Below are 26,895 nucleotides of genomic sequence, written 5' to 3' on the forward strand. Positions count from 1 at the left end.
ATAGAAAGAAGTAGTCAGGCATTCTGGTTTCTAAAGTTTGCAACTTAAATTTTTGCACTGAATCTATGAGGATAATCCAGCAAATAAAATGTATACAAAAAAGACTAATAACTACTAAACATGCATGCATACTAAAGTACAGTACATATTTTATGACACTGTACTATACTGTTTGTTTATCTAAAAAATAAACTATAAAGTAAATCCCACAGCTAAAACAGCATTACTGCACAGTGCTGCACATCAATGGAAAGCTTAGAGTATTAAAATTACATTATTTGCTGTTTGTTTGATCTAAACAGCAAGATAAACAACATTGCACAACACACCCTATCATTCAGCATGTGATCACAAAGAGGTACCCGAAGATGAATAAACAAGAGAAAAAGTGGAATTGTTTTGAAAAACACTATTCTATTCTGTTTCTCAACCATAACAAGGGATTAAACTCTGAATAACTTATTTTGGTACACTAGATACCAATTGGTGCCAAAAGTTTGAAGAAAAGGTTTTAAAATCATTTTACATTCAATCTTTATATATTAATGCCTGAAATTAATTAATGTTTTTACTTCTGACCACTTGTATAGACAATAGTACGACAGTGTCAAACACCACATAAGCAAAAGAAAAGGTACAGTGGCATGCAAAAGTTTGTCAACTTCTGTCCAACAATTCTGTTACTGTGAATAGCTAGGCACATAAAAGATGAACTTCAAAGTTCATAAAGTTAAAGATTACTTTTTTATTTCCACATTTTACAGTTTTAAAATAAAAGTAAAAAGGTAAACCCCCCCTGCATGCATCACCACTTGTAAAAAGATTTTGTAGCCAGCTAATTGAGCCTTTTACCATACCACAGGCTGCAACACACTGCAATTCAGTACAGTATTTTAACTTGTTCCCTGATGTACAACTTAGTAAGTATGTGATTTTGTTTGGAGCAAAAATCCTTAGATATGGCTTTACATGCCTAGTTACAACCATGTTATTTACCTGAGTTTTTCTTTTCATGGTGATAAACTCTTTTTTCTGGCAGGTTTACAACACGACGGCTCACAGTAGCCTCAAAGCATACCATAGCATTGCTTTGTTTTTAACACTGTAATAAGAAAATTGTGATTATTTGATGTAGTCTTGCAGAATAATGCCGGATGCCACAGACTTCCCCATGCAGATACCCACAGCTGCGCTGCTTCTGGTTGGCCTTTCCCTGAGTTACACTTCACCTGCTTTGCATGACTTTTCAGCCTCACTTCCATAGTCATCGTAAATTGACAGTTGTGTTTATCTTTAAAAGGATGTCGCTAATAGGCTTGATGTTTGTCAATTTTCCTGCTTTTTTTTTTTTTTTTTTTAAAGGATGACACAGTCTATCAGTTTCATGTACCAAACTCTTATTATGCATTATGTCAGTAAATGAGTAAGTAAAATTCAGTTTTGTTTTTAAATAGCCCCAATAAGATCATGAAGGACTGGGGGAAAAAAAAGGTATCTGAGCGATCAAACCTTTTGAGGTGACCAAACTTTTGCATAGTGCCCCTTTTCGTTTTTTCACCACTCCAGAATTGTATAAAACCAAAACAGCAATCTTAATTAAAACGTTAAAAAGAATTGTTCATTTTTAATAGAATGCCTTTTTGAAGGCCAAATGATCGTTTACTATTCACAGCAACTTTTGCATTCCACTATATAGGATTATTAGCCTCATAGCTCCAATGCAAAACTAAACAGGCAACCTAGCCTACCCTTCCCTGTTGAGTTCAGTACAAAATTCATTAGGGGTGTAACCATACGATTATTTGTACTGAACAGTAATCATGTTGATGGAGAATGCGCATTACGTGTAGTATAGGCATATGCGAAGATGCAGTAAAAGTACATTTTTGTTGCACAGCTCCTTGCTGCTAAATTCCATGTTAAAAGTAATCCTGTTTGTCTGCTATGAATGGTCATTTCTGAGTAAGACATTAGTGAAACAACTGTAAACAGTAAAAGTGACAGAGCAGCCGACCGACCCCAGCTCAGCTTCTTAACAGCTTCATAGTATTAAGATCATCTAAAAGGGTAGAGACACAGTTTTATGGGATGCCACTCTACTGTTCAACAACAATCTTTAATTTGTGCTAAGTGGGTAAGCCAGCCCTATAGCTGACAACATGGATGAGAAGTTACGTCGATAAAATATGTCAAAATATTACTGATCTATTCTAATGTCTTCATACTGAAGATTAAAGCCAAGAGAATTAGATCTAAATACAGTACAAATAAGAATTGTTATTGTATTGTTTTATAATAATGAATTGTTTCATTAAAAACAGTAGACTAAGCCAAGTTGATACAGGTGGGTCTTGGCATGTTTGTGAACTCCAGGAGTAAAATAAGCCATAGCCAGGAGCAAAATAAGTAAAATGCCATGCTAAGCTTAGTGCTAAAGCTGATTGGTGTCTGAAATGACAGTCTTATGCATTTGTGGGAATTTTGTTGCTTTTTCCCCATTGTATCAAACTAATACAGAACTGTGAGGTCCAGATCATGGTTTTATATTTGAATGCTGAATTTACAAGAATAAGCACAGTATTATTTGATCTTAACTTCAGGAAACGTTCTTCTACTTCAGGAAACTTTCATATGACAACTACATGTTGCCACACATCTTTCTACCCTCAAACTGCCATTTAAATTGTTTATGTTGTTTTCAATTTTCAGTAAAAGTAACCCGTTGTGTAGTAGACCGTTGTGTCTGGACTGTAGTAGAAGGGCTGATTATGGCTATCAGCTAGGTCAGGGGTCAACTGGAGAGCACAGCATTCAGTAGCAGCAGCTAAAGAAGAGGCACAGCTCCACCATGAGGGAACACACCAACATGCAAACTGCCAACATCAGGATAAACTGTCCATCATAACACCATGTAACCCCAAAATCTGTCAATCTTATGAGAACATTAATTGAATGAGTGGGAGAGCAAGAGATTGAGTACACTATAATAGATTTAACTGCTCCAGTCCTAAGAGAAACCCTTGTTCTGTAGTGAAGATGTTTTTTGCTATCCTACCAACAATGCTTTTTTTCTGATGGTGCTTTTGGTATTAAGCCACTTTATAGGGTCATAATAGCAAAATATAAGTATTTGTCAGGAATTGATTCATTTGTATATTTTGTAACCAACAGCCATCAAAAGTCATGAAAGTGCTAATAGAAGGAATATTAGGAAGCTGGACATGATGGTACATGCTCCCTATACATAGAACTCAACAACCAGTCCATACCATTCAAACTTGCGCCTCTTTTTTCCAGAGTCCTCAGGAGTCTTCGAGGTCCTGTCTGTTTTTTTCGGAGGTGTTTGGAGCAATGCTTGCGCAGAGCGAACCCACTCACTAACAGACCTCTGGCGCTGTCCTGTTGGTTCCACAGCATAGACGTCCAACCGACTGTTGTCCTCTGAAGCTTCCTCACCATCAGAAGTGGAATAGTCTGAGATTTCAGCCACAGCCTGACATCAGACAAACAATTGTCATTCAAAAAAACAGCACCAGAATTTCTCACGAACAAAAGATAGAAGATTTCCTGAATTGGTAATTGCTGAATTAGGATGAAATATCCAACCAATGTATTTTCAGTGTGTAGATTAAACCCTAAGAATCTAAAACACAGGTTAGTGCTACACTTATGTACTTTGCGCTAAGTATGAATGGACAAATATGCAGCTCTTGAATGCAAATTAACTGCATTATTTTGAGTCTGATCACAATTTAAGGTAAACTGAGGAACTGATCATACAATATGGTCATAAAACATTTAGCTATATCAAAGTTTGTGATATAGCGGCAGTATCTGTGCCTTCTTCTGTTACAGAGCTACTCTAGCCTTACTTTTCTTCCAGGTCACTGATGGTCTTTGCTAGGGCTTTGGAACAACCCTGTGCTTTCAAAACTAGATTAATTTAACTTATTCTTACTAGTCAGCTTGTTTAGCCATGCGGATGTCGGTGGATTTCTGTATATTGCTAATGTGCAATGAAAAACATGCATTTTTGTCCATTCTCTGTACAGTGTGTAAATAATTCGGGATGAAACAGCAGAATGCTATAAATTACTTGGAATAAACTCTTATTTTTACATTTCATTTAAAGTTAAAAACATTTTTTCACTAGACAAAAACATTTTTATTTATCATTTATTATGGCATTTAGCTGATGCTCTTATCCAGAGCGACTTACATGGTTACTCATATTACAGAGGTGGGCCAATTGAGTGTTAGGAGTCTTGCCCAAGGACTCTTATTGGTGTAGCGCAGCATAGTCAACCAGACCGGGAATCGAACCCCAGTCTCCCACATGGTGTGGTAGCTCAGTGGCAAGTAGTGGTGTTATCTGTTGCACCACACCAACCACCATTTCATTTGACAACTTTTAATGCATTTGTTGGGATGTTGTGTATGATGTGTAGTATTGCCTAACTACATATCCCCATCACTAACTCTCTCTGTGTTTAAACCAGTGTTCCTCGGTCAGTTGTTTGTTATAAATACCATGTACAGTTGTGTTCAAAATAATAGCAGTGTGTTTAAAAACATTAGTAAAGCAGAAAATCTTTATAGTAGTTTTTATTTCCATGCATTGGGAACATTACACACTGTTTTCCAAATCAAAACATGAAGAAATCTACATAACTTTTAACTACTTTACAGAAAATAACAAAAAATGAAAATTGGGCTGTTCAGAAAAAGAGCAGTGTCTGCATTTGTCTTTACAAACTCAAAATATGTACTCTTTTTTTAAGATTTAGCATTCCTGTGAATCACTAACCTAATATTTATTTGAATAACCACAGTTTTTTAGAACTGCTTCACATCTGTGTTGTATAGTCAACCAACTTCTGGCATCTGTCAACTGGTATTCCAACCCAGGATGCTTTGACTACATCCCACAACTCATTTACATTTCTTGGTTTTGCTTAATCACATTAAGGTCTGGGGATTGGGCTGGCCACTCCATAACCTCTATTTTGTTGGACTGGAACCAAGATTTTGCTCATTTACTGGTGTGTTTAGGGACGTTGTCTTGTTGAAATACCCATTTCAAGGGCATTTCCTCTTCAGCGTAAGGCAACAAGACCTGTTCAAGTATTCTGATATATGCAAACTGGTCCATGATCCCTGGTATGCGGTAAATAGGCCCAGCACCATAGTAAGAGAAACATGCCCATATCATGATGCTTGCACCACCATGCTTCACTGTCTTCAGAGTGTACTGTGGCTTGAATTCAGAGTTTGGGGGTCGTCTGACAAACTGTCTGCGGCCCTTGGACCCAAAAAGAACAATTTTACTTTCATCAGTCCACAATACGTTTCTCCATTTCTTTTGTTTTAACATTGGGACTTTGCGGGGACTTCTTGCTAATAGATTAGCTTTACACAGGCGTCTTCTAACTGTCACAGTACTCACAGGTAACTTGAGACTGTCTTTGATCATCCTGGAGCTGATCATTGGTTGAGCCTTTGCCATTCTGGCTATTCTTCGATCCATTCGAATGGAATTTTAAAGCATTGGAGATCATTTTAGCTGAACAGCCTATTATTGTCTGCACCTCTTTATAAGTTTTACCCTCTCCAATCAACTTTTTAATCAAAGTTCGCTGTTCTTCTGAACAATGTCTCGAACGACCCATATTTCACAGGCTTTCAAGAAGAAATGCATGTACAGGCTTCACCCTTAAATAAGGGCCGCCTGATTCACACCTGTTTCCTCACAGAATGATTGACCTCACTAATTGAACTCCACACTGCTATTATTTTGAACACACTTCTTTCAATTAATTATTCAAATACACAGACTCAAGAGCATGCATATCATGAATGCTGAGTCTGTTGGTTTTCTAAGAATCTACTGCATTAACTGGTACATTGTTTGTCATGTGGTAATATAATATATACCAAAAACAGTGATTATCTGGTTAGTCATATTGGACTGCTATTATTATTATATTACCATGAGAACTTGAACATAAGCAATAAAGAGCCCTTAAAGGAATTCAGTGAGGGGAAAGAGAAAATGTTGTTATGGACTGGAATACAAAGTATCACATGCCATATGACTTTCTTACTAAGGACACAAGCAATTATAGTACCCCATAAATAATTAATTTGATCACAAGTAATGCCCGATAGTAGCAGGGTAAAGACCTCATGTCTCCTCCAACACATGCAAAGCCAGCAACTGCCTCTTTTCAACCCGCCACTAATACAGCATCACGTGGCTCTCAAGCTTTGATACAACAGCTAACAAATGTCTGTGCTGACCAACATCACACCAGGAGTTATGTAGAGAGGAAGTGCCATCAACACAACCCTGAGAGAGCAAGGCCATTTGTGCCCTCTAAGACTCCAGCTGCTGATGGCAAGCAGCATGACTCAAACCAGTAATCCTTGGACCATAGTGACTGCCCCTCTATTGAAGTACCATAATCATTTTAAAATAATTAAACATGAATTAAATCATTTTACATCAAGGATTTAAACAGACATTTGTGTAAATAGTTATTGAATGTCTCATTAGAGAAAAGACAACATGGAAAGGGGACAAATAGAAAACATATGACAAGAACATAACTTAAGGTTCCAGGTAGCATTATCATTATAAAGAATGTAGTGTTGGCTATCATACCTCAGGATATATAGTGTTATTAGTATTTAGTCAGCCACTGATTGTGCAAGTTCTCCAACTTAGAAAGATAAGATTTGGGTTTGTAATTTTCATCATAGGTACACTTCAACTATGAGACAAAATGAGAAAAGAAAATCCAGGAAATTACATTGTAGGATTTTTAAAGAATTTGTTTTGGAAATTATGGTGGAAAATAAGTATTTGGTCATCCACAAACAAGCAAGATTTCTGGCTCTCACAGACCTGTAACAACTTCTTTAAGAAGCTCTTCTGTCCTCAACTTGTTACCTATATTAATGGCACCTGTCAAACAGTCAGACTCCAAACTTAACCATGCCCAAGACGAAAGAGCTGTCGAAGGACACCAGGAAAAAAAATTGTAGACCTGCACCAGGCTGGGAAGAGTAAATCTACAATAGGCAAGCAGGTTGGTGTGAATAAATCAACTATGAGAGCAATTGTAAGAAAATGAAAGACAATGGAAGACCATTGATAATCTTTCTTGATCTGGGGCCCCATGCAAGATCTCATCCCGTGGGGTCAAAATGATCACGAGAACGGTGAACAAAAATCCCAGGCATGTCCCCCTGCTTAAGCCAGTACATGTCCAGGCCCGTCTGAAGTTTGCCAGAGAGCATATGGATGATCTAGAAGGATCTAGAGGACTGGGAGAATAACGTGGTCAAATGAAACCAAAATAGAACCGTTTCACCATACCTACTGTGAAGCATGGGGGTGGAAACATCAGGCTTGGGACTGTTTTTCTGCAAAGGGGACAGGACGACTGACCCGTGTTAAGGGAAGAATGAATGAATGAGCATTATAGATGGAACATGGCTGGGTCTTTCAGCATGACAATGATCCCAAACACACCGCTTGGGCAACGATTTAGTGGCTCTGTAAAAAGCATTTCAAGGTCTTGGAGTAACCTGGTGAAGACTTCCAGGAAACATTTGACCTCTGTCATTGCCAACAAAGGTTATGTTACAAAGTATTGAGTTGAACTTTTGATATTGACCAAATACTTATTTTACACCATAATTTACAATCAATTCTTTAAAATTCCTACAGTGTGATTTTCTGGATTTTTTTTCTCATTTTGTCTCTCATAGTTGTCCATGATTAAAATTACAGACCTCTCTCATCGTTCTAAGTAGGAGAACTTGCACAATCAGTGGCTGACTAAATACTTTTTGGCCCCACTGTATTACTCACCTAGAAAGTAGCAGGCCGTAAAATGCAAGTGATGGAACTTGTGTGCCTGCGCATGTGTGTGAGTGAAAGGGTACTCATTCTACAGGACAATATTGTGGAAGCTGTCATAGATAACACCTGATGCAGTACAGGAACCGGTTTCTTGTGGAAAAAAACAGTGCACTGCCTGTCTCCATGTCATGTGGAGGCATGATCAGCATTCCAGCAGACCCTGTCAGCCTACGTGCTCTTTTTTCATTTGACTCAACTTCACCCCACAGGGCTGCCTGCCAACAGACGTCACACTGCACATGCTCGCATGCTCTCCCCTCTCTCCTCTTCTCTCCCTGAGACTGTTTCTTCCAATTCCTCCTTCTCTCTACTCTCCCCCTTCTCTTGTCCTTCTCTCGTTTGATCCCACCCTTTATCCCCCCTCTTTCTAGAACACCATGTTCCTGGCTCCAAGTCAAAAATGTGTTCATCATGCAGTGGCTAAAGCTGAATGGAGCAGTTCACAAACTTATACACTATCAAACCCATCTTTGCTGTTTTTTTTTGTGTGCGTGTGTACATATTGAGCACAGTCATAGTGACCAGGCATTTCCTATCCATGCAGGAACAGGACAGCTAACTGCTTTATGAAGAAAATGAGCTGACTGTGGAAACATTAACACTATGCCAGAATGCATGACATGCAAGTTCCAGATTTCAGTGGGCAACCACATCAGTAAAAAGCACTGTAAAAAACATTCATAACTTTACATTTATACCAGTTATTCTCCAGTTATATATACACATATATGCCAGTTATAAATGGTGCAAAAGAGTTCTACACATAACTGCAGAACTGTTAAAGTAAAATACAGATTTAATGAGGTAAACACGACAAGGTTTCTGCATTGTGTATGTAAAATACCACTGGAATCTTGTTCTGATCGTTTGCAGTTACCACCCGCCAATTCCCAACACCACTCTACTGATGACTTGCAGCCAGGTCGCTGAGTAACTGTCAAATTCTAGAACCCCACTTCGCTCATGTGTAAGGAACTGCAGACCACCAGACAGAACTTACTTGCAAAAAGGTTAAAATCACTGACGATGATTGATTGCATAAATTTTCATCCCATTTAAAGTGACTGACCTAATTCAACAGTGGTCCAAGCAACTGGTGTTAGTAGTCTCCTAATTAGGGAAATGGAGATAACCAGTGCAATGAATGTGTTTATTGTATAAGGACACCTGCCTGAAATTGGTTAATCAGTATGTCTGGCTACAGATACAGCATGAAGTCAAAAAACACTGCATAAAAAAACTAGGGGATGGAGAGGGAAAAAAACAGCCCAGCAGTTCAGTCAAATCCATCAGCTTTTGCTTCCTCAGAAGGGCAGCTCAAAAGTGCCACTTTTGTAGACACTGGCACAAACAAAGCCACACTCATGAGGCCTGATTCATGGAACAACAAGTTTTCTGATATCTTTGAGATTCTGGCAGCGATGTGCTTCTCTCCAGCTTTACAAACGCACTATTGTGGCTGAGACTGTCTGAAAATACTAAGAACAAGCACTAAAACCACCAGGCTAGGTATATGTAAATTTTGAGATTGTAAATAAAATGAGCCAAGACTGTTACATAAACGGTTGAGGGTTTTGGAATTGGCAGTCCAATTTTGCCTATTTCAGATTTTGTTTTTAGGTGAAGAAACAGTGTGAGAGGTTCACCGTGTATGTCAGTGTCATATAACAAACTCTCATTACTCACATTTTTAAGATAAATCTGTTGTAGGGGTACTTAAAAACTATGAATGTGTGGAACTCTGACATTGATGAAACAATATATACAGTAAACAATGTTGCCAATGGTCAGTTGTTCTAAGTCATTACAGTATTTCATTACCATATTTAGAGCCTGGGTGCTTTCTCCAAACGACAGTCAAAGGCCAAGCAGGTCATTATGAGAATAAATCAATTAGAATAAACCAAACAGAGACAAACATTAGGTGCATCAAATTCCTCATTGTACCAGTAGTGTCAGCAAGTTTTGAAAAATCTCACCCACTACCTTCAGCCCTCCATCCAAAGCCACTCCCCAAAACACATGAATGTGCATGGCCTGACTAGTCACACAAACATGTGGAACCTAAAGAACTACAAATAAACACAAACAACCACATAATTTGCAAAATGCCCCCACTCAAAACTACAATACACACACACACACAGATTACATGCAAGCCAGGGTACACAAACTGTACACAAACATCACAGTACCGCTATGAAAAAAAAATGTACAGGGTATGACAGCCATCAATTTTAATACCATGGAATAAAAAGCATGGTACACACATGTATTAATAGCATTTACTAAGGCTATTGCATTAAAGAAAAATGGCTAATCATATGAATGTAAACTGCAAATGGGAATTCTAAATTGTAAAGAACAAATTGTGAGTCCATATATGTAATCAAAGGTCAACCTCAGTGAATGATGCTTCACCTTCCAGGATAACAGTAACTATAAATTAAAAAAGTGCAATGTTTATGAATGGCCAGTCACCTAAGGTCAACACAACTAAGCATGTAATTCACTAAAGACCAGACTTATGACAAAACCTTAAACCAAACAGGAACCACCTCAGCACAAACTAGAGTTTTCCTAATCTTTAGGTTTGTTACTCCAATTACTTATGCAAAAGACTCCTCAATGCACTAAATATTGATCAATGCCTTCCGATTTAACTTTGCTTAGACCTAATTTTAAGTCTACACTTCTACAATTTATAAACTACTTTTTGAACTAATTACTGTCATAAACATTAGATTCCTATGCCTTAAAAAAGAACTGACACATACTGATAGAGAATATATATCTATGCTTGACAGATACGAAATCATTCAAAATTGTTTCAGCATTAGGATTAATAACTGAATAATAAACATAGGGTTCAACATAAGGTTAAACATAGGGTTAAGTTGTTTCAAAACCACTGTGCTGATGTAGGGACACAAAACTGCAATTGCTAAGACATGCATATAATTGTGCTCCCACAGCTTGTGTTATCTCTTTAAAAAAGCCCTGTGAGTGGAACGGGCCAGAGCAGTTGCCCAGGAACCTAAAGTCATCATAGCCAACACCAGGTCTTGGCTAAAGAGCTACAAGGTTCTCTGAAGTAGGGTGAGTTGGAATTACATTTGTGGTACAGAAAGGGAAAATGTAAAAAGTACATTTTAATACTCCACAATGGACAGGCAGATGAATATAAATGTTTGGACATTTTGTGAAAAGCTGCACTTAAATGCTGTCACCACTTTTATAGTCAATGATGTGTAAATAGCAATATTCCATACACTTTGAGTTATTGGGTGGTGTTTCATGTTGTTTTAGGTGTGTTATTCTCCCTCCTCAGGATTTTCCCAATTAAAACATCATCAAAGTACAGTTGAGAACTCCAAATTATTTAAATGAACATATAACACTGCACTAAAGGAGGTCCTATACACCAGGTTCTTTATATTCTATTATACATGTTTTAGAAATCTGTCCTTAAGGGTATACAGTGCCCTCTCATGGTGACAGAGCACATAATCCACATCTTCATGGATTTATTAAAGTCACAAATATTTCAGTTTACTTACAACAGGAATCGGCTCTTCCAAGTTCCAAGAATGATCAAGTTCCCCGTGTTCACTTGCTGAATCAATACTAGGCAGATCATCTGTGTCTAAAAACAAAAAAACATAATACAGATTACTTGCATTTTGCACTACGCTGTTTTGCTGAGTTAAAGGTGTTTGCAGAATGTCCAATCACTTTTGTCATTTATAATTATTCAAATTCTACAAAATAAATGTAGTGTCTGTATTGATGTAAACCCCTTTTAAATAATAAATATTTTGATCTGGCAACTAAAAACAAATGTTATCTACAAACTGCAAACAATTCATGTCTGTTGTTCTGAGATCAGATGTGTTTAGGCCTGGTAGGTTTGTTTCGATTAAGGCAAACCCTGGTGTGATTGTTGTAAGTGTGCAACAAATCTGTATAGGGAAGGCATTAAGGTGTCCCTTGTTATTTGTATAAATTCTAGTTTAACAAACAACAAAATATGAGAACCATAGCTTTCAGAACACAATCTGTTGCAGTGGGAAATGTGACTATACCTGCTCCTGCACTGAGCAAACGGAGGTATCTGCTGAAGAAACTACTCGTTGACTGAGGGCATGGTTTGCATTGCTTTGAGGCCTTTGTGGTGGAGAAAGAACCTGGAAATTGGCTTTCACCATCTGATTGCTCTTCCTCACTCGAACTCCATGTAATGTGGACAGGATCCCCCTCTCCCGGGCCACGATTCACTAAATTGAAAGAGACAAAAACAAGCAAACAAATAAAAACAACCATATGTCTATATCTCTCTAAAGAAAAAGGAAAAAATTACTATCTATTACTATTACTAAAAGATTACAATCTTAATATGTTGACTACTAAAATAACTTCAACAGTAAAAATCAATAGTAAAGAATTGCTTAACTGTCTAAATTACAATATATGGACAAATCAATTTTCGGAAAAATCTGTAATTTGTTGTCCCACTTCACAAACATGTTCCTGGTGAAGTTGGACAGAAATAACTCTTTGTACGCTTAACATTATTTACCTCAGTGTGCTATGTCATTTCACTTGTACTCTTGAATATTTATTTACTTCAGAGTCAGAGATTAAACAGTTTTTAAACCTTAAATGTACATCAACTGAGAATATAATACCTAAATAAAATTACTGGGTTAAGTGAATGTCTTCATTTTGTTTGACAAAAGATATTGGTGTGTAGTGTGATCCTTTACTTCAGTCATATTACTTCAACAGATGACATTTTTGTGCTGTAGTTATTTACGGTCTCAGGAACAAAAAGCAAAAGCAGTCTTATAGCAGTCATATAACTTTAACTGTCTTAGTATTTGTTCATTTCAGCATGCACAGTGATTGTCGTACTAAACGGACGTAGCTACATCCATGCTAATTTCTTCAGTTCTAATCGTATTCTCCTGTGTATTTAAATATGATGTTGTTGACAATAACAGCCTGTTCAGTAGTATGGACGGTTAACAACAGGGCACAAAATATTTATGTTTATAAATGGCTAATAAATGGCATGAGGTCAAAAGAGACTCGACTATCTGGAGCATTCCGATACCTGTTGTGGATGAGCGCCCCAGTGCCTGCACAGCTCCGCTCGTTCTCTCCGCTGTCTGGAGTTTCAAGGAGACAATTGCAGCATGTTTAGCTAGCACTAGTTAACATAGCTAGCGCTACGGCCTATATTCCATATCCCTTCTTCCATACCTTGATCACAGCAGATTCCCCGAAACTTTCACCACATCTTTCCCATGACTTTGTGGCTTTAGAGGGATTACCGGTCCTCTTGCTGAAAGTTTCTTTAACGTCCAATGGGAACAAAACACATCTCATATCTCGTTTATTTCTTTTACGCTTGGAAGAAAAGGAATGATCGTTTTAGTGTTAGGTTTGGAGTGATCAAATAAGAGTAGCTAGCTAGCTAGCTAATTTATTCAATCACTTAATGCTCGATAGACAATTATCTCTATGTAGCTAGCTATCATTATACCAAAGTTTTCTTCGTCAGCGGCTCACTGTTAACTCACCTTTGAAAAAGGCATCGTGTCAGTTCAGACGTTGAAACTTAGATTTGACTAGGGATTGCTGACTTCTTGTCTTTCTGTTCTGGGAAGAGCAATGTTAACTACAGCTGGGACTGTAATGTCAGTTAGCTTCAGCATATCGTCCACTACAACGTGAAGCTGAACAACTGACTGCGCGAGCGCACGGATTCGCGGGCACCGGGCTGCGTCTTCTTCGGCATTTCCATCCACGGCGCCACTGCCCTCTACCGAACGTTTGAGTAAGTTCAGTCAAAGCTGAAACCAGAACAGTTTGGCAAAAGTACATGTGCACCTGAAATTATTACATTTTTTTAATTTAAATGATCAGTTACCTTCCCGTTTTCCTTAAATATGTTGAGATTTGACGTGACCCCCCTCATGCTCTCAGTTTTTTTGACAATGTGCTGTAAATTATTTAGAATTTATTCAGGTTTTGGTGCAAGCCTTTAATAAGCAATATTTGATTCACGTTGGCTGTAGCGTCAAGTGGCATTTAGAGTTGAGAGCGTTTAGAGCTTATTCGAATTTATTTGCTACTTCTAGTTATCAGCTAGGCAGGACGGACATGTGCATCTGACTGTAATGGAGAGCAACTACCAGAGGTGGCAGCAGAGCAGCCAGAATGTGTAAAAACAATACGGCGCATCTCGGGTTTATACTGCGCGGTTACAACCATGCGGCTACAAATGTGAAGGCTTTTAAGTGAGCGTGGCATCCTTTGACAATAGCATATTGAAACAACTCCAGTACAACCATCTCAACTACGAATGTGAGTGATTAATGTGTGCTTTTAATTTATACTCCTGTTATCCGTGGTGTCCACATACTTTTGGTCATATGGTGAGCTCAATATGAATAGTTGGACTACAAAACCATTCTTTACGTTTTTCTTCTTTTATCACCCTCGTAGATCAAAAATAGCCTCGCCCCCCCCCCCCCCCCAAAAAAAAAAATAGAATTAATTAATTTATAAATAAATTAATAAACAAATCTCAAAGCTTTCTTTTTTGAAAGTGACTGAATTTTATTACGGCAAGTTCATCCATCTCTCCAGAGATTTAAAATAGCAGGTTAAACATACAAAAAACACAACATTGTTTTATTAAATATGTAAAAAGCAGGTCAAGTTATTCACAAACAAAATGAAAACATGCAACACAGTTGGGGAATGCATAATGGAGGGATACAGAAAGGAAAAAAAGAACATTGTCTATTTATAATTATTAACAGTACATAAGTTTACATTCCTTTTTTTTTTTTTAATTGTACACAATAGTAAGTGACTTGTTCTGTGTAGCTCAATAATGGAACTAAATGCAACAGGATGGAACAGTATACAATGCACTGGAATACTGGATTATGTCCAGTAGTTCAGTGGAAAGACTGTTAATTCTGCTAAGACCTGTACTTTTTAAAATTATATTAAAATACTTTTCATATACATGTTTTTTTTTCCAGGTTGTGGCTTCTAAAAATAATAACACGTGTAATCTAACCAGATGCTATAAAACAAACTACATGTCTGAAACTAAAATTCTGTTTTACCTAATAGCAGTAAATAACTTCCATCTTTGTGAAGTTGAGACAGCACGTTATCCAAAAAGCTTAGATTATTTTTTATGTGGTATATATGATGATGATGATCAGGGAGAGCAATAGAGCCATTCTGTCCAACTTGTCCCAACATAGTTCACAGATTACTATTGCGATGTGCAGAATCTGCATCCGTTGCACTCCAGAGCATCGCTAAACATTCCTAATACACAGTTGTATGTCAGGTATAAAAGCAGAATGTTGAAGTAATTAGAGGCTAATTATTCTCATTAATACAGGGATCTACTTATTGCAGATTGTTCTCCTGATTACTTTGCTTGATATGTCCACTTTAAAAAACATAATAATAAAATTGGCATGTTACGGTCAAAAAAAACAAAACAAAAAAAAAAAAGAACCTGACAATCCACAGAAAAACAAAAAGCCATTCAGTCCTTCATAACTGTAACATCACAAAGAAACAGTGCTGTGGAGAGAAAGAAAACTTCTTAGTTCAGCCTTATGATCCTCTGGGAGGGAAACGTGGAAGGCCGATTTGCAGTTTCAGCACAGAGGCATGTACAGGAACTACATTTAGCATTTTAAACAACTGTCACAAAACAACAAAAAATGTCCAATAGCCATTCTGAGTTGGTTCTCTTGTTCTCTTGTGTTCAAGAAAAAAATAAAATGTGAGAAAGTGATGGAGGGAAGAAGTGGCTGTAGAGAAACTCACAAATGGGGTGTGTTGGTGTTCAGTATTCATCCTGTGTGTCATCGGGGACCTCTCCTTCCTGTGCCAATGCCTCATGTTCCTCTCCTTCGGCACTGGCCTCCTAGACAAACATCCGCCACAGATAATTTAATACCTCTACACCATTACATCATTACTATTTACAACAGCTGTGTAATGCTGTAATGCTTTTAGGCTTAATTTTCCTTTTTCCTTATATCATGCACAAATTGGTGTGTGCACCCATTACAACCATGCCTTAACTGAGCGATACAGAGATATAATTTTTCCTAGTCTGTCAGCGGTCATGGGTGACCCAAGAATGTGTTTTTTTTTTTTCTCCGCAATTATTCTTGTAGTTTTAACACAAAATTAATAAGAGTAATAAAAAAAAGCAGTAAGCCAAAGCTAATGACCATGTGTAAAATATCATGTAGTGTCAAGAGAGAGAGAGACTTTGCAAGTTTGGTAGGGTCCACTAGGCTTAAGGTTTATATACTAGGCTTTGTTTTATACTAGCATGGTTTTATTTGTGCTCCTAAAATTTACATATAGCCCACTAGCGAAAGCCTTGACTGAAAGCAGTGACGAATACGTGCACCTTTATCCTTTATCCTTTTATCCTTTAGATAACTGAAACACAAAAAAAAAGCAACCACTACTCCTGGAGAATATGGCGTTTCTAATACTTTTGGGTTTGAATTTTGGGGCATCATCGCTCAGGAAAAGCGCCGTACAGGCATGCATTCTCTTGCTACAGTGCTACAAAACTGTTTCTATGCACCATAAAAGGAAGAAAACAATATAATTCTGGCCAACAAAAGGTTTATAATGGCTGTCTAAATACAAATCCAGGCATTTTAAACCACACATAAATCACATACTTACTATTATACATCAAGGATCAACTGAAATACTTAAGTGAATTCTTTGGCACCTTTTGTGTACTTAACTAACCTAATTTGTTTAGCTTACCAGCTATTTGCAGGCTACTATTAAAAATATACAAAACAGACAGACAGAAACAGACAAAAGTCAGTAGTTAATAATGCAATTTTAGGTGGGCTACTTAGAATGTTTACATTCATACAAAAAAAAAGAATACAAAACAATATAAAAGAAATAAAACCACAAAACATCCTTGCATAGTCACCAACTGGGGTCATTTGTTTCTCCAAATGTCCTGCCTGTTTGGCCATGTTTTTATTGTGTATATTAACATCTGAATTAGCTCAGCCCATATTCTTTCAAAAAAATACATGACTAATTTAATCACTTTCCCATTTCCCACTGTATGATCTGCATATTTTATTACAAGAGACCTGCCCTGACTAAATGAATATGCTTTTGGGAGTCAACTGATCTGACTAAAAAAAAAAAAAAAAAAAAAAAAAAAATCTGTAGAGCGGCTTTATGTTTTCAATGTTTCCCGATGTTTTTGTTGGGTGTTTAGCTGCTGGTAAAGAGGACTGACCTGGTCATCTGTGGAATACAGCACTTCCATAAGTCTCTCCACAAAGGGCCCGTTATCCTGGCCCTGCTCCTGGCAGAGCAGCTCCACCTCCCGCAGCTTCCCAAAGTAGAAGTCTCGCTCCTTCTCTACACCCTCCAGCGCAAGCTTTAATGTGTTCAGCTACACACAGACAGGTTCAGAAGACAGCAGTTAGAAAAAAAGGGGGATCAGGAGTGAATTTTCATTTCATTTAATTTAGTAGTTGCTTAATTGTGATGCTTTTGATTATGATTTGATTATGATTTTGGTCAAACAAACAAAAAAGAAATTAATAGTTTATTGGGTTGTTGATGTGAACCTGTTCATTAAGCTGTGCTACTTGAGCCTCCAGCTCCTTCTCTCCCTTGGCAGGGGTTGATGACATCACAGGGATCTTTTTAGCGGAAGAGGGTCGTGAGGTTGATGTGGACGATTTAGGAGTTGAACTTGTTGACCTAGTAGCTCCTGTTTACACATTGTTTTAAAAGGATGGCAATGTTAGTTTTAGCATCATTTAGATGTGAACAATCAATGACAAAAGTGAGTGATACCCTTCCCAATTCCTACCCAGCCCAATTTGTAGAAACCAGTTAGTTAGAATTAAATCGTTATCAACTGGTTAATGACATGAGAAAGACTATTCGAGAAGGGGAGGGTAAAAAAATAAACAAAAACAACAACCACCAAACAAAAAAACAATCAAACAAAAAACACACACCCACACGCATCACACACCTGCTGTGGGGGAGCTGGCTGCATGGTGAGACTTCTTTGGCAGGTTGAAAATCTGCTCTCCAGGGTCTGGAGGAGGAATGGCATCTTGGCCCTGTCGTGCCTGCACAGGGTCATAATCCTTGCCATCGTAATTGGCATCAAAGAACTTTTTGAACCACTGAATGAAGTCCAGGTTGTCTTGAAATCGTCCCTTCACAAGTTTCTCTACTGGAATAATCTGCAGGGGAGTGGAAGATTAGTTTTAAAGTAGTCCTGATGCATGATCAGAAAACAGACCGTATATTCACTCGTCAATTTAATTAACATTTAATTAGTTAAAGTGTGTCATCCGTATTATGTACCAAACAATGTTCATTTCAGACATTGTTCTTCAATTACCCAATCAATTGCCATGCCATTTTTTAAAACATAAATTCTTCCCCTGTGTGAAGACTAGGAGGGACACCGCAACATTTACTCCCCAGTTTTGCCTCTGGACCCGACAAAAGAAATGCAATTTCTGGACCCACATAGTGCATTAAATGTAAAAAGAACCATGTAAATCCAGCAACAGAAAATTTTACTAAACGAAAAGAACGAAGATTGTAAATGCATATCTGGGAAGAAAAGGGATTTTAAAAATAATTTACAAGTGGAGAACATTTAAAACAACTGCCAACACGGACAGGTCAGACTGCAAGATGGATAAAGCCCATTACATTATCCCTCACCCTAATCTTTCAATATTGTTTAATACTGTTCAAATGTCCAGGAATTGTAATATGTTAAAAAGACAAAAGGTAGTTTAAGACTACCTAATTTTTTCACATGACTGTAGATTTTGATGTTTAAGATTTCTCTCACTTTGTCCACATTCATCCTCTTGAAAGAAGCTTGCAGAAGTTTAAAATTGTGAATGTATTCATGCTCAAGCTTGGCCTGGAACTTCACTTTCTTAAGACTGATGCATCCAGGGAATAGCATATCCATAAACTGGCAGTAAGCAGCGCCTGCAAAAAAAAAAAAAAAAAAAAGAAAAGAAAAGAGAGAGAGAGAGAAAAGGATTGTAAGGTTACAGCAGATGTAGATGACCATTAGTGGTGGAACTGAAAAGCTTTAGTCAAGCCTCAAATGGAATGACGATAGCGATGTTGGAAAAGGACTGTAGCCAACCTTAGTATGATAAACTTTATTTCTATATTGCACTACAGTGTACTTGTCGCTACACTAAGAACCAAAGCACTTGAGTGCTATGAAAATCAACTATTCTTGTACCCATTAGATTCAGTCAGTGTCATTTTCTGTACTGGAAATATAATAAATACATAAATATAGGACCTTGCGGCACAAAAGTGATGCACATATGGAGCCAATCAGCCTTTAAGTCCTCCCACCCAACCGTTCTGTGGTCCCAGGTACAGTTAGCTAATCATGCTGAGAAAACCAGGCCCAGCTTTCTTTGCTGAACCATGTCAGTGTGGAAAATGCTTGGGAACAGTTACCCTCTGTGCTCAAACCGCTCTGACTGCCTGAAATCTGGAATCCATGTACATCACGAAATGCTGTTCTCCCAGATATGCTTTACGTTTAGTGAATAGCATCCTCAATAGAGGGTATGCATGTGCACACAAGTGGCGGGAGTCACTGCGGCCAGGTCCACCAAGTGGCAAAAAAACTGAGTGGCAGTGTTAGTGTTCAGTGTGAATGTCTCCAACACAAAAAGAGATAGCGCAGTTCTGTGACTGACTGCAAAAACAAATTCAACAGGAATTTGAACCTATCCTTTTACAGACAACTAAAAGCTAAAGACAAGGGAAAGTGGGTAAGTGTTTGTGTTCTTTGCATGTGTAGTATGTAGTATTGTCTCCGCCCCATGCAGTCTGCGATGTGGAGCCAACAAAGCAACTTGAGTAGCTTATATAATCGTTCATTAATCACAATCAAAGTAAAACGTTAAACTAACCGCTTTATTTGAACATTTTCACTTCAGTCACATCTTAACTGCTGCATCTTTTGTAGGGGTTTACAAAGCTTAGGCTTAGGTGAGTGCCAAGCTTACCTGAAGAGAGTTGCTCCACTTTTGTGTAGTTTAGACAGAGCAGGTCATTCACCCAAGCAGTGATGTCATGCCTGCTCATAGTTTCCTGGGTGATTGAGGTAGAATACACGTTGACCGCCATGCCCCAGCTGTAAATGACACAAAGGGAAAATGATCACAATCATTGGTACACAAGAGAGTAGATCTTAAACAATTAATTTATATTTACATCTCACATTACACAAGTAAAAATGTTGGAATATGTGACTGACAGGTGTTAGTTGCAGCCCAGGTGTGCCCTGTTATATTAATTGTTTGAAGTGTCTACTCTTGCACCAGAGAGTTGTCAATCATGAAAAAAAGATATATGCATCTGTTACATTGTTAAAACAGCCTTCTTCCACAAACGTAATATTGCCAAATTACGTAATGTACTGTCCTTACATTACGCTGAGAAGCTGGTGCATGCATTCATAACTTCAAAATTGGATTGAAATAGGATCATATCAGTCCTGTTCTCTTGTCCCTGCCTTGGGTACCAGTTAAATTACGCATTGATTATAAAATACTCCTTATGACTTATAAGTCCCTAAATGATCTGGCTCCACAACATCTTGGGGAACTTCTTAAACCTTACAACCCATCATGTACAGTTTGTTCGAGGGTTGTTCTGTCAGTTCCTCGCTTTAGAAGAATCAATGCTGGGGAAAGATCTTTGTCTTATATAGCTCCCCAACTTCCTATTGGTGTTCAGGACTCAGACACACTGTTTTAAATCTAGATTAAAAACATACATTTTTGCTCAAGCTTTCGGATAATCCATCAATGCACTGTACTGTTATCCTTGCTGATGTAGCTTGTACCTGTATTAATATTAACACGTTTGGACTGTACTGCCCTGTTCACAGGTTCCACAAGATCACCACTGCCCCAACCCCTTGTGTTTTTTCCTCCTTTCTGTTTTCGTTCTGTCTCTTTCACATGTATTGAGATGCCCGGTTCCAACTGTTCCATCCTGGTACTATCTGAGCTGGCTCTCCACTACCCTGCTGCCCGCTGTCCTGCTTTGGGGCCTTGCATGGATTAATTCGCACCTCAATGCATAACTATGCTTCTGACTATGCTTCTAACTATTCATCTGCATGGACTTAATCATCTCACTCACATTTTCATCTTGTATGGCTTGACGGCACATTTGTCTTTTTTTTCTTAACTTAGTTTTGTTTTATTGTTGTTTTTATTCCTTTATTTCTTGGTTCCTCAGTAGGTTTTGAGTGTTTTTCCTTGACACTGATGCCAAAAGCTAGTGCAAAAGAGGCTTTGACCCGGATCTTTGTAAAGCTGCTTTGTGACAACATTCGTTGTAAAAAGTGCTATATAAATAAATTTGAATGGAATTGAATTTGGATTGAAAAAAGCAAGCCATTGCACAACAACAATATCAAATGAAAAAGAAAAAGAAATAATCTACCCTTGTACAAAAACCCACACATCTAACAGGCTGGCCAAGAAAAACAGCAGCAGTTGATGACAAACATTGTGAGAGAACTGAAGTAAACCCCCAAAACAATTGTCAGTGGCATCACAAATAACCTCAAAGAAGACTTTGAGAGCAAGACAGGTCATGCCACAATTATTAGATGTTAAAGATGTGAACCTGTTCAGAGATAAACCACAGAGGGTCTAGAACAAACTTTAACCAGTTTAACTAGTTCACTTGTCTTAACTGATTATGTAACCTATGGCAGCAGAATTAATACAGCAGTATACAGAAACAAAAAATGCATCCAATCGGATCTGGAAAAAAGTCCAAAACACATACTACCAGCACAACAAATAAATCCATAAGGTCACCAGACCTTAAACCAAACGAGCATGCATTTCACTTCCTGAAAAGAAGCCAGAGGAAAGAAACCCTCTTAAAGAATCTACTGCTAATGTCTGAAGTTATCTAGACACCAGAAAGCACCTTCAGAGGTCTAGTGCTGTCCATGCCTACAGAATATGAGGCAGGAGGTATTGACGTTATGGCTGATTAGTGTACACTGTACAGATCAACTAGTAAATAATTGTTTTTGTCCTCAGTTGTGTAAATGGTGATAATGGACTCTTGCATTAAGTATAATGCCTAGTAATTTATTATATGTACAAAACTCAAATACACCACACAAGAATTAGACATGCAAAGTTAAATGAGTCAAATGAGAACATAAATATCAATTCGGTAATTGACTGAATATATTGACATAACAACTATTGTCTTACATTTAACTCCACAATCCACAATACCTTATCCACATTTTAACACAATAATCTAACAGTTTTTAAGAAGTGTATAAGCTACTGCAAGTGTAATAACCTAGACATGACTATAGTAGCTATATGCATTTAACCATTTTCCCAACCCGTTAAAAAATAAAATCCAGTGGTACAGAATAAATATCCGAATGCCAAATAATGGCAACACTGCATGAATGGAGTTTGACTGTGAGAAGTGCTGAGGTTTCTTTTAGAGGGGTGCGTCTCTCAGTACTTAGTCTAATACATGGTTGTACAAATTTGAGAAGATAACTTGATTTGCGGGCTAATGTTAAAACCATACAAAACATACATCTCAAAGGTGCCTGTTCTTCATTCGACATACACATATGCCGGACACTGCGTCGTCGTACCATTAAAATGCACAATGTAAACAAGAAAGGCATAGACCGATACTAAAATGGAGCATTTTTTACCTCAATGCCTCAGCAAAAGCTGGACGTATTGTGCAAAGCTTTTCGAAAGCGTTTGAACTACTGAGGACAAATCCCTTGTCACTGCACAATGCCAGGGTCTTAAATACGTCGGGTTTCCAGATAAATGGTTTCGTTTGCCTACACTACAACGATTACAGCCAAAGTGATTAAAGGGCGGTAATCTAAGCGATACCACAGATGCATCCTAAATTTAGCTTAAAGCCAAACAGTGATCAAACATTCAGCGCGAACAGAGATACGAGGTCTTCGGAGCTGGGGAAGGCTCAATTTAGCTAACGGCATGGTTAGGAAGCTAGCGTTAGCCACCTCCAGTGAGGTTTCCTGAGGCGAGACAAAAAAAAAAAAAAAAAAATTGGATAGCCGCTAACGCTAACAACCTACACTGAAGACGCCCAGCGGAATCGACTGACTGGAATGACTAGATCTGTTATCACTTGTCTATATCATAATACTGATATTGTAATTCTCTATTGTATCCTATATGAGCAATAGGCTAAACCATGGAAATATTTCAGTTACATTACGCAACGGCTAGCTAAATGGATACTAGCCTAGTATTTTGGATTACAAGCACAGGCTAGCGCGGTGTCAACACGACTGTCACTGTCATACAGCCCCTGTCTTTAAGGACCTAATGTAATCAGCATCGCAAGAATAATGCATTTCGTTTAATGACGACAGTAACGCCTAATTTTTATTCACGTTAAATGGACCCAGGCAGTTAACCGTCTGCTACATAAAAAACGGTATAGCTGGGTCAGGAAAAGCCACAATGAGTTCAGATAGGAAGCTAGCTAACGTTCTGTCCGGCTTTCTTTTAAAAAAGGCAACCATGAGCCTTGTTCCTGCAGCTGGTCATGCAGAAAGACATGTCTACGCTGAATGAATAAAATAAACTATAACGTGTACATGATATAATATCTCGGCTAGACACTCCTTTCCATGTTGACGTTTAATTTAGCGCTAATACCACGTCAATAAGAGCACTGCACTGATTTACCTGTAGGCGCGCTCTCCTCGCACTGTATTTTTTCTGTAAGGGATGATATTGGTTCCATTGTCCTGAATGATGTCGTTATTGTTCTCTCCATTTGGGGATAGTGCTTGGGTAGGACCTGGCATTTGGTTTTGTGAAACGTTGAACAGATTGACTGTTCGCTCCAGACGAGGAAAGAACGACCACCGCAACTCCCTGCGCCGCGCCTCGGCTCTTTACGCTGCTTATCCTAGGCGAGTCTCCCTCTGCCTCAACAGCGACGTCACTGGCAAGTGGGACGACGTTACAGTCACGTGACTAGTGAAGACTGGAGGGTGGCGACTTTATCTTCTATATTCTACACAAATTATCCTTCTACACGTCAGAAATAGGCGACAAACTCTCTCATCCGGTCCAAACTCGTCTAAATCATAGACCTCTGGCTTAACTGCTGTTCTTCGATCATACGTATGCAGGTCTTCAACGTAGGTCAGATTAGTGATGCTGAAATTCAGCCACAGGGGGTGCTGTAGGTAAACTATTACAAAACAAATTGTGATCTCACTCTCTTTGCAGAACAGTATTTTATGGTTGTGTATGCTTTAAGCTAACGCACCCAGAATCGAGAGAGCTCACAGAAGGTTTTGCAGGACATATTTTATCTTGTGTTGTCTCACATCAAGGAGTAGGTTCTTATGTACATGCTATGTACTCAGACTGAAATATTGATGACCTGTGGTCAGAATATTGATCTGTTAGCAGTGGGTACCTGTTGGTTATTCGTTTCAGAAAGTGACAAAGTTCTCAGACAAGTGTAAAGTGTTGTGACTCTGTTCTAAACTGCTCATATCACATGCATGATGTTACCTGGATGATTCTCTCCCCTTGGGGTGGAGATACTGTGCGACCAGGTGTCCACAAAAATGTCCACCACCACCGCTGTCAATGAATACTATTACATTTTCACTACATATCACCAAGTCACCCTACTCTTTCCTTGACTTTTGTATATGTATATTGTTTCTAACACATTGTTTCTTGGATGTGCAACAAGAAGCTGTGTATGTAGGAAAGTTAGCATGATTAGCCATTTCTTATCTTATTAGTCCATTAGTCTCTTTTTGATTTACAGGTTCACTGTATGTGTAGTCCTTTTACAATGTGTGGTTTGACCAGTTAAGGGTGTTCAAACATATATTCAACATGTACTGTATCATGTCTACAATGAATAAAGTGTTTGCTGAATAACCATTATGGATCACTTTATTTTTTACCAACCTTACTTTGTATTATATGTTTCCCAAAAATTGTTATGATAACTCCACAGCCTATACTGCAACAGGGCCACAAGACCATCATCATCATCATCATACACATTAGAATAATAAAGAATACACAATTCTTTAGATCTCCTTACTCTTGGAGATCTATAAAATTTATACAACTACTAAAAAAGCCCACCTTTGGATACAGTACTGCTAAATACACTTAAGTATATGTGATCAAACCACAGAGAAATATTCATAATTCTGTAAGTGTGCCTACACTAAAGTAAATTAAGACAATTCAACAGAGCATTAAGACCGTGCAAAAACACTCAAAACAGTGAGGTGAGAATCTCTCTCAGACTGTATATGACACAGTGTGCCAAAACGGTGTTAGTGCAGTGCAGTCACAGTCCTCTTCCTCAGGTGTGTTAGAGAATGGCCAAGTGACTCTGTACTTAAAATATAAATGCGTGCAACAGTGACCATTATTAGAACAGTTAGATAGGTGGGGAACTGTACAATGTTAGTGACATCGATCTCAGATTTTGAAGCTACCAAGTCTACTCGTTATCTTGGCTTTGAAGCAAACATTACATTTTAAAATTAGGTAACTTGTTGTATTGTTGTTTAACATACGGTCGTGCCAATAAGTACCATTTTGTACGCAATGAAAAAAAATGTAACATTTAAGATATCAAGTTGTGACACTGAAAATAGAAGTTAATGCGATTGTTTGCACGAAAAAAAACGTTTTAATTAAACGAACTGTTAGCTCTATGTTCTACATGTATTTTATACAAGACAATAGAGGCATCCATCAGCGATCAACGACGTTACTGACAACTGAAACTGTACCACTTTGTTCAAAAGCCTCTTGTGGTTAGAGTAGCCTTGTTGAGTTTCCGGTGTTCTTGGAGCCACTCAGATTAATGTGGCCATTCAGCCTTTCTCTTTTTCACCCCAGTCAACAATCTGTAACATGTTGCCTGCGTTGCAAAACTTAAGATAGATAGATAGCTAGCTACCATATTGCACGAATCGTTTCAGTCCTTCAAACTCTTCTTGCACAAACGAAGCATGTTAGCTAGCAAAGAGAGCTAACCAGCAAGCTAATTTAGTGCCAGAAAAAAACGTGAAAGTTGATAAACGTAGGTCTTCAAACAAAAAAAAAACGTCGACTGTAAAATATTACAAAATAAGCAACCTTTTATTGGCAATACGATTACATATAGTAAACAGTGACAGCTAATGATTAGCTACATAAAAGCTAACTAGCTAGCTAATGTTAATACACAGTTGACTCAGAACAGCTGCTGCTTCGCTAGCACAGCCAACAAGCTAGCCTTGTCTGCAGTTTTATTTAATGCTACAGTTTTAAAAACAAATATCGATTGCTGCAGGAGTAGCTAGCTCCAGTTGATAAGTCACGAAATCGCTTTGCTAGTTACATACACGTTGATACAACGTGGGACTCACCCGTAAACTGAGCTCCAACTCGGCTAGATCGCTTAGTCACCCCACCCTCCTCACAAGCTCATTCTCATGTGTTAGTGATGGGGAAAAAACTGTGAGTGCGATTTGACGACGAGCACCAACCAACGTTTCAGCGATTGGTGTAGGCATGACATGTGGATGTGTGTAGTGTTTTTTCCCCCCCTATGGACCAAATGCAGTCTAATGCACTGTTATTAAATAGATATTTTATTAAAGTGAAAATATGCACTGCGTGTTGATAATAAACTCAAATATAGCTAAGAATGAACAAAACTGGAACAGAAATGTTCGCAAACAGCACGGGCGTGTTTTCTTTAAGGCAACGCTCACAGCGGATACATGGTTACAACCGGACCAC

At 38.1% G+C, this 26,895-nt stretch overlaps 2 protein-coding genes across 5 annotated transcripts in view; both read right to left on the bottom strand.

Moving 5' to 3' along the window:
- The window catches only part of spidr (scaffold protein involved in DNA repair), a 44,396-nt gene extending 30,731 nt beyond the window's left edge, over positions 1-13,665 (bottom strand). Inside the window, exons 1-6 of the mRNA XM_072680251.1 lie at positions 13,516-13,665; positions 13,196-13,342; positions 13,047-13,101; positions 12,016-12,207; positions 11,491-11,576; positions 3,270-3,493 (exon numbers count right to left, since the gene is read on the bottom strand). Coding sequence (XP_072536352.1) covers positions 3,270-3,493; positions 11,491-11,576; positions 12,016-12,207; positions 13,047-13,101; positions 13,196-13,342; positions 13,516-13,530 — 719 coding nt within the window. The 5' untranslated portion in view covers positions 13,531-13,665. The remainder of the gene's footprint in view (positions 1-3,269; positions 3,494-11,490; positions 11,577-12,015; positions 12,208-13,046; positions 13,102-13,195; positions 13,343-13,515) is intronic.
- Positions 13,666-14,532: 867 nt separating this feature from the next.
- mapre2 (microtubule-associated protein, RP/EB family, member 2) lies at positions 14,533-26,616 on the bottom strand. Of its 4 annotated transcripts, XM_072680254.1 has the most exons (8): positions 23,800-24,077; positions 20,065-20,192; positions 18,870-19,015; positions 18,027-18,243; positions 17,611-17,756; positions 17,274-17,432; positions 15,803-15,902; positions 14,533-15,553 (listed from the first exon to the last, which is right to left on the bottom strand). In XM_072680254.1, the coding sequence occupies exons 1-7, from the start codon at positions 23,919-23,921 to the stop codon at positions 15,822-15,824; spliced, it is 999 nt and encodes a 332-aa protein (XP_072536355.1). In that variant the 5' UTR covers positions 23,922-24,077; the 3' UTR covers positions 14,533-15,553; positions 15,803-15,821. The 4 variants fall into 4 exon arrangements, with proteins under 4 accessions (XP_072536355.1, XP_072536356.1, XP_072536354.1 ...); XM_072680255.1 differs by lacking the exon at positions 23,800-24,077 and adding an exon at positions 26,520-26,616 and having other exon boundaries at positions 14,533-15,902; XM_072680253.1 differs by having other exon boundaries at positions 14,533-15,902; positions 23,800-24,073.
- Positions 26,617-26,895: the final 279 nt, after the last annotated feature.

This window comes from Salminus brasiliensis, chromosome 5 (genome assembly GCF_030463535.1).
Source record: "Salminus brasiliensis chromosome 5, fSalBra1.hap2, whole genome shotgun sequence".
Lineage (NCBI taxonomy): Eukaryota > Metazoa > Chordata > Actinopteri > Characiformes > Bryconidae > Salminus > Salminus brasiliensis.